Raw genomic sequence first — 11,644 nt, forward strand, 5'->3', positions numbered from 1 at the left:
TATATATAATATAGATATATATATATATAGAAATATGAAGGAAAAAAAAAATTCTCATAATCATACCAATGTATTCACCAACAATTAAAATTATGATCTTATTCTCAGGTGAAGAAGCAATCCAAGTTCACAGCATCTGTCCAATACACATACACAAGGACATATTGAAGTCCAGAACTGTGGTTCTAACAATAACATCTGCAAAATCAGACAACTTTTTGATGGAACAAATTTACATTTACTTGATCGAATCCTTCATTTGCTGCTTTGAGACAATTTTGCAGTAGCTATCACACAGAGCCTAATTAAAGGTTGAGACTAAATATCAGGTATTTCAGACCATGCCCATCTAAACAGTCAACTAGTACAATGCTAGATGTATTGCTCTGCAGACTGCAGTACACCAAAAGATTTTGTATATTTGAACTTAACCCTTTGCTTACGGGTACCGGGTGGTCTATGTGTTAAGCCTATGGGAATTAGAGAATTCAGTAGCCAACGGGTTAATAACCATGACATCACAATGGCTTAACTTGTATGATGGCCAGAAGGGGGCGCTATACAACATTTGAATTCAAGCATCTTTAATTTCTAAACTTAGCCTACACCCAAAATCTTATTTAAACACACACAAAAACGTATAAATAAAACTTCTTTGGCACCGATTGCAACTCTACTTTATGAACTGGCTAATTATTGTCAGAACGAAAATTTCAAAAAAGAAGTAGTGTGTGTCTCGTTTACTTATATGAACGAATGACATGAATACTTCAAGCCCCAAAGTCCCTCATGTTAGTTGATTAGGTACTCCCTCCTGCGAGAGTGGCCTCACCCAATTAACAAGTAAATCTAACTACACCAGTTGGGATACTAGAAGTGGCTCCTCATTTTGTTTTACCAAGCATCATAGTCATCACCATTCTTTATTCTGTCTTCCTTTCAAGGTAAGAAAGAAACTTGTATTATTCAATATTATTGTGGTATATTCCTGTTCATCATAAAATGTGTATTTGAACAACTTACTGTTAGCTTCATTATTCCCATATCTTGTAGAAATGTGTAAAAAAAGATAAAATAATGGTGTTTGTATTTTGTATTAATTAACATTTATTTCCTTCTCAACAGTACAATCTGAAACACAATATATATATATATATATATATATATAAATAAATTATATATGTAACAATGATTTGAACATAGAGTATACAGTAAATAATTCAGATAACAGAAGGAGGCGAAAACTCGAAAAGCATAGTTTGAGTTGGGAACGCCCATAATAAGTTAACACAGTTACTGAGAGAACATTATAGATATTATTATGACAATTAAATATTGTATAACAGAATGTTGATAGGAAAGAAAAAATAGTAAATGGAAGAAAAACTGAGAAGAGAATTAAGTGAATGGTATGTTGGATTATATGATATTTTGGCTATGAGTTGAAATATAAGAATTGGGAAGAGATAATTTCACTGATGACAACATTGTTAACACTTGTAGTAATGATAACAAAAACTATTATCGAGTTTGTGAAATTGATGTTCATGTTGTTTAACTTAGACAACATTTAAGTAAATTTTGAATATAGAATACTTTATTGCTGTCTTTGTAGTTAAATTTTACTACATGCATGATATATATACAGTATATATATATATATATATATATATATATATATTCTTAGGAATCTTAGCCAAGGACATGTGCCATTAACTATGCACAGGTATAATGAATTACATGCCAAAATACATTGCTTTGGCATGTAATTCATTATACCTGTACACAATGAATGGCACATGTTCTTGGCTATTAAAGATTCCTAAGAATACATACTAGAATATGTAACAATTTGTTACATATTCTAGTTTCAGTCAGTCACAGTCTGCATAGCTGCAATGTATCTGTTCGGTAGTTCCATGCATATAGGAAAAAAGGAAAACTTGATTTTCAGTAACAAAAATGCCAAAATTCTCCCTGCATTGAGAGGGGAACACCCCCTCCTAGACCCTCTCTTGCCCGCGCCCTCGAAAAGGCCCATCTCATAATAATTTCAGCACACCTCATTTGCCATTCCTTCTGTCATTAACCCTCTCTCTCTCTCTCTCTCTCTCTCTCTCTCTTTCCCCTCTTCCTTTTCCTTCGTCCCGTCTTGATATATTCCCTGTCCCTCCACCTCTTCTCTTTTGCATTTAATTGCATGCCCTCCCATTTCTCATTCACATATATCTCCATCCTTTTTCCTTCTTTCTCTCCTTCTCTCTGACAAGTTTATCAACAGCGTATAGTGCACTGAGTTTTACGACAAATAATTGCTCCAAGATAAGTGAGCATGCATATTTCACAATTTCACAACTCTTGACCAACAATACATGTACATTTGGAGTAAATCGCATTTGAACAAGGGTCACTATACGAATTCCGCCCAATTATAACACGTATCGGCTATGACGTCATTTTTCAGACCACTCAGTCTTGCCCCTTTTCCGACCTTTTTTTTCCTTGAAATTTTGCAAGTGCAGTCTGCATGGTTGGCCACACGCAGGGCCTCTCGAAGCCGGATTTTTTAAATCTGCCAAGGGGGGGGGGGGGAGGGGGAGGGGGGGGGGTTAGACGCCATTTAACTCCCGAGATGGTTATTATTAGTATGGACGGTCACGACACGCTTCATGTCGTGTTCTTCATTCACCAACATCCCATTCGTTATGCACGCAGGGCTTGTAAGCCCTATCTGTGTCCCTGCCATTATCCCGATTCCATGCACAAATTCTTATTTCAGGACTCTTGATAAATTCATTTAACAGTTGATTCCGCTCGGTTGACTCTATTGTCGGATTACTTATCTATCTATCTATCTATCTATCTATCAGGCTATAGTTCATCCAGACGTTGGACAAAGCCCTCCTAATGCAATTTCAATTCTCTTCTGTCTCTAGCTGTCCTAGTCCAAGCGACCTAGAGATAAAGAATCGAATATTCTCATGACTAGCAACTATGTATTATTATCATTCTTTCTTTTTTTCATCGTCTCTGCAATGCTATTGGAAAAATAGTTGATGACAAAAGATGGCACTCTGGTACAGTATGTAGCATCACACTCGCATGTATGCATGCAATCACGTGGCAGATAATTATTGATCATCAGTACCGGGTATAATAATCAACAGAAACTGAATTTGAACCTGGGCCATTATTCTCTCTTGTCATTGCCTTCCTTCCCTCTCGCTTACGTCCTTCTTACCACTGAGTATGTAACGTGTATGCTTCAATCATTGAGAATATAATCACTAATATCGCTGAAATTATTCTAGTTTTTCCCTTTCTTCTTCATCTTCTTCTTCCTAGTAGAAGTGGTAGTAGTAGTAGTAGAAATTTTGGAATTTTAGAGAATATTACGATTTTTAAACAACATAAAACAAATAGTAAGCATATAATAACTTCAGATGTCCGTTTGATTATGATTAAATTTTGAGTCATTTCAAGTAACAAAATATTATATTGCTATAGATCTCCTTAGAACTATAAGCTAAGAAAGATAACCAACAGTCTTTTCAAGACTATACCAAACAGTCCTTTTCAGGACTACAAACCCTCAAGAAAGATTACCGAGAGTCCTTTTCAGGACTCCTCAATCCTCCCTCTCTCTCACATGGTGCACCCGCAAGCCTATTCTATAACAAAATATTGTTTAGTATTTTTGCATTACCTCCAAATCGTGCTCCTGGGTTCACGTAAAAGCACGGGCGTCAATGCATACATATCGTTCTGATACAGTTCTAGTTCTTTCTCATTTCTTTCCCTTTCTCTATTGTTCTCTCTCTCTCTCTCTCTCTCTCTCTTTCTGTTCTGTCACTGTTTCAATGAATAATCCTATTAATCCAACCATATTATGCATACTAACAATTAAAAGACATGAAGGGGATATTGTATGTAAAATAACAAAAATTATGTAAAATTTATTTAATTTTCTTTTTAAAAAAATATAATAATTCATCATGAATACGTATCATAAAATTGAAGGTCAAATATTAGGCTCAAATAGCCTCATAATCTTCCATTTGAAATTATTAGAATTTCAATTTGTAAGCATTTTGTTACATTTCTTTTTCCAATATTTTTAAAACAAAGCATAGGCTACTTCTGAGCACTATGTTTTTCTCTCCAGGGCATCTGTGATAATATCATGACTTGCACCATATCATAAAACACATTATAAAACATGATTTCTTAAAAACAAAAACCCATGAATCAAAATCACAACTTTTTGCAGTAAAACAATGACTATCGGATGTACAAAAGAACATCCTTGTGAGCGATGGATGCTTTGTGGTTCACACACACACCAAGGACATATCGGGCTTTTTATTAACAGTTGCGCCTTGTTTTGTTACCATAACTTCATGTTATGAGGATTATAAAAATCAAGGTTTTGACCCCCCAGTCACAGCTACAGCAGATGGGGTCTGGATCATTGAAGAAGCTAAGTAGAATTCTGATTGAGGCCTCATGGTACATTCCTGAATCTGATTTTTTTTTTTTAAGTCATGTTCCGACACAATGATGGCACAAACGATCTAACAGACTGCATATAGTGAGGACGAATTCATAAAATGATCACATGATTGAATTGAACATGTTGTTTTTCGTTTTTCTTTTCCGTTAAAAGTTTTCATCTTGACTCAACGAGGTTACAACGTACCATAATGTTTGGACGACCTTGCAAGCTCTTGATTTTCGCCATAACCATCGTGCTCACCCAAAGTCGACTGGCACACTCTCTAAATGGAGGATGTTACCGCAAACCAAACATCATACCATGCGAACCTATCGTCTTAGGCGAAGCACAGTCTACCGAGATTGCAGCAGCCAAGGATAGTGGTTTCATCGGTGCTCTCCAAGCCAACAGGACACAAACGTACCAAAACCAACAACCGATTATAACTAATTTCACCGAAGACCAGATGGCGCGAGTGTTGGAGGTGTACAAAGATTTCGGGGGGAATCAGAGCGACTACGAAGGGGTCTATGACAATCTTCTGTGGGAACCCATGGAACTCCATGAGGAACCTGAAAGCGCCACCCTGCCTGAACCTTCCAACGCAACACGTGAACCTGAACCTTCCAACGCAACACCTGAACCTGAATCTCACAGCGCACGTGTACGACGATCAGCTGTATTAAACGTGCCCATCTGCCCTGTCCGAAACATCAAGAAGATTCTAATTACAGCATTTAACGCGGATGGTAAACCATTACAGATTGTTCAGGTAAATTAAAAAATAATTCTCCTTCTTATTCTTCCATCCTCTCATCAGGGGCGTCGCCAAAGGGGCCGGGGGTGTGGGGGTGCGACACCCCTCCACCTGTCAGGATATTGTCGGTAAAATTGCGCTGCCGTCGGGGAAAAAAGAGAAACAGGGGGAGGGAAAAAAGAGAAAAGGGGGAGGAAAAAAAGAGAGGGAAAGAAAAAAAAAAGGGAAAAGAGAAGAAAGAAAGAGAAGAAAGGAAAGAAAGGAAAGAAAGGAAAGAAAGGAAAAGAAAGGAAAGAAAAGAGAAGAAAGAAAGAGAAAAAAATGAAAAAGAGGGAGGAGAGGAAAGAAAGGAAAAGAAAGAAAAGTGGAGAAAAAAAAAGTAAAAGGGAAACAAAAGAAACGGGGGTGAAAGAGAGGGGAGAGGTAAGAGCCTGAGAGAGGAGGAGTGGGAGTAAAAGAGAGGGGGGTTGTTGGGTGGAGTTGTCTTGTCGAGGGAGCAAGAAAGACACGGGTAAATATGTTGCTATGTCGGGTCAGCTGTGTCGGTATTCTTGCTCGATCCTCGTGTACTATATCAATGCAGAAGTTTGAAGTCGGTGAGATGTATATTGTCGGTCGGCCGACAAGTTTTTTTCCCTACGAACTGTGACTTCTTATCCGCTGTGACGACTTCGAGAGTGACTACAACTACTCGGAGTTTCACTTTCCTATAATATCAGCTAAAGCAATCAGAGGTTTAAAATTTTAGGGGAAACTAAATTCAAACAAGGTTTAAGAGTCAACAAAGGTACGACGAATCGTCTTTCTTTCTCTATATTGTGATGAAACGCGCCCCCCAAAAAATCCGCGCTTTGCGCGGAAGGGGAAAACTTCATTTAGACGAGTCGAGAACGGTACAACGAATCGTCTTCTTTCTCTAATAATTTAATGGGTCAAAATTTCCGCGCTTTGCGCGGAGGGGGACAACTGAATTCAGATAAGGATTAAGAGTCGAAAACAGTACACCAAATAGGGCTTATTAAGAGTCGAAAACGGTACAAACGAATCGTCTTCTTTCTCTAATAATTTAATGGAACGTCAAAGCTTCCGCGCTTCGCGCGAGAGGGGGAAACTAAATTCAGATGAATAGGGAGTAATAAGAGTCGAAAACGGTTCGACGAATCGTCTTCCTTTCTCTATATTGTGATGAAACGCCAAAAATTCCGCGCTTCGCGCGAAGGGAAAAAACTTCATTTAGACGAGTCGAGAACGGTACAACGAATCGTATTCTTTCTCTAATAATTTAATGAAACGTCAAAATTTCCGCGCTTCGCGCGGAGGGGAAAGCTTAACTCAGATAAGGATTAACAGTAGAGAACGGTACAGCAAATCGTCTTCGTCTCATAATAATTTAATGAAACGTCAAAGCTTTCGCGCTTCGCGCGGGAGGGGGGGGGGGGGACTTCAATTAGACAAGGATTAACAGTCGGGAAAGGTACATTAAATCGTCTTCTTTTCCTAATCATTTAGAGGCCTATCACCCACACCCCCTAATGAGCGCTCTTAGAGTGATTCGGTTGCTCACTACCGCCCTCCCTAAAATAAGATCCTAGCTCCGCGCCTGCATTAAAATATATCAGCTATGATGCTGACTAAATTGACGAAATAATTCGTATATTTATGTCGTCGAGGAAAATGACCATTTGCGCATATGCAAGTACTATAGATAGTCCATAGGAAAAACAATTTAGCCTTCGGCCCCGGGTTTATAGAGTTAAATTTGTAGATATAGGACATTTAATTTGTCGGTAAGTGGTCGCTAGTTTTGTCGGTAATCGTTGGCCTCTACACCCCCCCCCCCACTGAAAAAGGTCCAGCGACGCCCCTGCCTCTCATGCCATCGCCATCTCCACCCATCATCATTTGTCCCACGATGGATACTTCCTTAGGGGTGTGCGACATTCCTTATTCTTACCCCCACAACAAAAAAAACAACAACAACAACAACAAACAAACAAAAAAAAAAAAAAAAAAAAAAAACAATTTCTTTCTTTTTTTTAATTTAAAAAAAAAAAAATCGAATTTCGGTCAACTTAATTGTATTCCTTATACATTTTTTCGGGGATGCAGGTTTTCTTGGAAATGTTGGACTTTTCGTTGTTGATCTTTTGCCGGTGTTGTACTTAACGACTGCTTTTACATATTTGGGAAAGTTGGAAGTTAATAGTGTCCTAGCATCCTTTAATTAATAGTAATGTGTTTACTTTTTTCCTTCACAGTTCCCTGGATTCAAGCAATGGGTCCTTCGTCAAGAGTGCACGGAGTCGTTGTCATCTCAAGGTAAACTGTCTATGAATGGAGCCCCGGGCCTGGATATCTTATGCCATACCATCCGGAGATCCGTCTTCCTTGTCGCTATCCGTCTGGACGACGGCGCTGTGAACCAAGGGGATATTGCTGTACAAGAAGTACAAGTGGAGTCCTGTTCTAGTTTTGTTGAGGAATAGGCCCAGAGTATACAGGCTAGATGTAAAATGATATTGTTGTTCTTCTTCTTCTTAATAATTAGTATCCCCATCAATATTAGTATTAATGCTATTATAATTGATATCATGATAACTTAATCATAATTTCTCTGAAGTTTGATAGACTACCATTATCGCAACAAGTATGATAATGACTTAACCCTAATAAGGCCGGGGGCCATTATGCCCCCCCCCCTCCACGATTTTTCTGATTGTTCGGGAACGCATATGGATGGCGCCCCGCCACTCGCTGAATTTTTTCTTTAGAGTCTTGCGCATCTTTAAAAAAAAATTAATCGGACCTACAGTTATAAGGTCACGTGCCCTTTTGTCTTTGCAGCCCGAAAATCGCTCATTTTTGTGATTTGTGTACAAAACCTATGGAAATGTCATTTTTCCTTAAAATAGATTAAACGATGGTTATTGGGTCTTGTTTAAAGTTTAGGTGGTTGTTTTGGGAGTCAAAATAGTTGAATTGTAGTAAGAAAGGAAATAAAACAACAAAAACAATAAAATACACAAGTTAAAAAACAATGAAATACATAAGAAATTATCAAAACAAGAATTAACATAAGGAATAAGCTGGCTCTTCCAAATTTTGTTGTCGTATTATTATTTCAAATGGTCAAATGAATATATGTAGTGAAAAAGAATGCTTAAATATGAATAATATTTTATTCATGGGTAAAAATGTGATTTTATGACCGCATTTGCATAAATTACCATAAATATGCAAATGAGTGATTTTTAAAAAAAATTGAATTTTCCATATTATTCTTTACACTTCACTTGACATGCGTGCAAATTTTCGCGGAGATCGGCCTTTTCACGGCCGAGATCTTAAGGGGGCCATAATGCTCCCCCCCCCCCCCCTCCCCGGTCGTACTAAGACCTCAAATAGCCCGGCCTTATTAGGGTTAAGACGAAAATCCAATTGAAACCAATTTTTAATTGGTTTCAATTGGTCTCAATATGTTTTAACAGGTTTCAATGGGACTTTAATAGGACTTCAGATGGTTTCAATTGGTCCAGATTGTCCCTATTGGATCAAATTGGACCCATTGGCTCCATTGACCTAGGCCCGTTTAGACTTTAATGTGACCCCAATTGGTTTCAATTGGACCAATTGGCCTGAAGTTGGACTTTAATTGGTCCAATTGAAACCAATTGAAACCAATAGGACCAATTTTAAATAGAAACCAATTGGACAAATAGAAACCAATAGGACAATATAAGACCAATAGAAACCAATAGGACCAATAGAAACCAACAGATCTATGCATATCATGCATATTCATTATGACTTTACACGTGTGACAGAAAAATGCATTTATCATGATTTGTTAAGCAAATTAAGACAATGCACATCATTTTTGTGATTTCTTCCTTTGGCAATTATTAACCAATAGATAATTTTGCCTGATCATAATACAATTCCATTCACGTTTTAGCAAGATATATATTGATTATATGATTACTAACCAAGAAACAATATACATATTTAGTATATATATATATGTGTACGAGCCTGTATCACTTTAAATGTTTCTCTTGAATACACTTCAATTGATCTATGTGATGGAGTTAATACCGTTGAGAATAGAATATACCTAATTGGTGGACAGTTGCCAGTATCGATTATGAAGTATCAGTTTGTCACTGGTTCTTCTATCTGGATCGATTTACCAATTGAATCCCCATTGAATGTCCCTAATGAATCCCAATTCAATACCAATTGGCAATTTGGAGTACACGAAAAGTAAAACAATGGGTTCCTATTGGAACCAATTGGCAAATGGTCCCCATTGGAACCAATTAGCAATTAGTCCCCATTAAAACTAATTGCCATTTGGTTTCAATGGGGACCAATTGCCAATTGGTTTCAATAGGTACCCATTGTTTCACTTTCCATGTACTCCAAATTGCCAATTGGTATTCAATTAGGATTTAATAGGGGCATTCAATGGGGATTCAATTGGATTTTCGTCTTGGGTTTGCTATTGACAACGGAACAATCCTGACTAATGACTATCGTGAAACATTGGATGAATCTCATCTAAAGCGCATTTCCTCTTGCGATTGCAAACCAAATCTAAACAATTTACAGAATCACGTGTCTCCTACAGCATCCGATCTGACTATTAATACCTTATTATATTTTGATAATTATTCTACTACTAACAGTTATCATCCTGATTATTATAAATTCTTGCAGGTATTCTTCAGAAACATGTTGGTCGTAAGATGGCACATTGAAATGTCCGCAGTATACTTAGTCAAAATGAAGCAATAACCTTTCTCCTAAACAAATCCGAACTTGACATAAATAGTATCTGAAACGTGGTTAACAGTTTGGTAATAGACAATAATGCTTTTAAAATCGATAAACATGACTTAGTAAGAAAAGATATATGTGATTAACGTGGTGGTAGTGGTGTTTGCATCTATATTCGTAATACTCTTTTCTTATTGTAAAAGGAATGATCTTGGTCATGATTCCTTAGAAGCAGTATGGATTAAACTAAACTTAAACACAAAAGTTTGTCAGTTTACTGTGTATACAGACCTGCAAATGCAGAACCAGTTTGGTTTGATCATTATTTTGTTCGATGTATTACAATTAGTGTCAATTTAGAACAAAAAACAGTCATTCTTGGTGATGTCAATATTGATTATTTTTATTCTGATATTACTGGTAGAAAGTTTATTGATTACCTTGAGAACTCGTATATAACACAGTTAATAACGTCACTCACACGGATTACGATAACATCATCTAAATGCATTGATTAAATCTTTACAGCGAGTCCAGATATACACTTAGTAACATGTGTCGCTCGAATATCTCTCAGCAGGCTCGTACGCAGGGGGGAGGGGGTTGAGGTTAACCCCCCCCCCTTGATTTTTGTTATGTGTATGTTTTTTGGAACCCCCCCCCCCCCCTTTTGATTTTTTTTTTTTTTTTTTTTTATTAAAAAGAAAAAAGAAAAAATTATGCCAATGGCTGACCTAAAAAAGGTATCCTTACCCCCCTTCAACGGAACAAAATGTCAAATTTTCAAATTTCGAGGCCAAAAAAAATAAAAATCCTCTTACCCCCCCCCCCCCCCCCCCCGCTTATTTAGCGGCTGGCTGAGTCGTTGCGAAATTTTTGGCCCGATTTTAAACCCCCCCCCCCCTTGAAAAAATCCTGCGTACGCCACTGTCTCTCAGTTATCATTTTAAACTTCATATCTGTCTAAACCCGAGGAAACAGTCGACTAAGCATAAAACTCCAGACATTGGTTTAAGATATTTTCAATATATAGTAAATAGGATTCTGTATTTTAACAAGCAACTGTATGAGATGAAAATAGCGAGTAATGTAAGATGTTCGTTACATTTAGTATTTAAACGTACGTGTAAAACATTGAGGATCATGTGGATTGCCTATCACGGCCATATATAGAAAACAACAAGTACAGGGGCAATGCGGTAGTTTGCCCTTATTGACAGGTTTCCTACAAAGAAAAAGAAATTCACCCACGTTTTCATATACTGTTATTTACTAGGTTAGGTACATAAGCCAATTATTTTCAGCTTTCTCTTAATCGGAAACGCCCGAAATATTACATACTCTGAAAAGAGACTTACTATTGCATCAGCAAAGCAAGTGTAATTGCTGAGCTGTTTGAATCTCCTCTCGAGGCCCAGGCCAAGGTCTGGATAAATTTATTTTCAAACTTATTTCCACTCAAACCGTAAAACATAAAATATAACTAGGTAAACGTATAGATCAATACTTTCAAGCTAAAAATTGATTTTAAAAAGGGGTTGATGAAAAGAGTCACATGTATATAGTAAACAGTTGACAACACAAAATATAACATATGGACAAGAGCGGGGTGA

General features: G+C 37.3%; 1 protein-coding gene across 1 annotated transcript; it reads left to right on the plus strand.

Annotated features, from left to right (window-relative positions):
* The first annotated feature begins 4,224 nt into the window (after positions 1-4,224).
* Positions 4,225-7,925, plus strand: LOC115923960. Its single transcript, XM_030985327.1, has 2 exons — positions 4,225-5,267; positions 7,511-7,925. The coding sequence occupies exons 1-2, from the start codon at positions 4,704-4,706 to the stop codon at positions 7,736-7,738; spliced, it is 792 nt and encodes a 263-aa protein (XP_030841187.1). The 5' UTR covers positions 4,225-4,703; the 3' UTR covers positions 7,739-7,925.
* Positions 7,926-11,644: the final 3,719 nt, after the last annotated feature.

Source organism: Strongylocentrotus purpuratus, unplaced genomic scaffold (assembly GCF_000002235.5).
Source record: "Strongylocentrotus purpuratus isolate Spur 01 unplaced genomic scaffold, Spur_5.0 spur5_scaffold_15, whole genome shotgun sequence".
Classification (NCBI taxonomy): domain Eukaryota; kingdom Metazoa; phylum Echinodermata; class Echinoidea; order Camarodonta; family Strongylocentrotidae; genus Strongylocentrotus; species Strongylocentrotus purpuratus.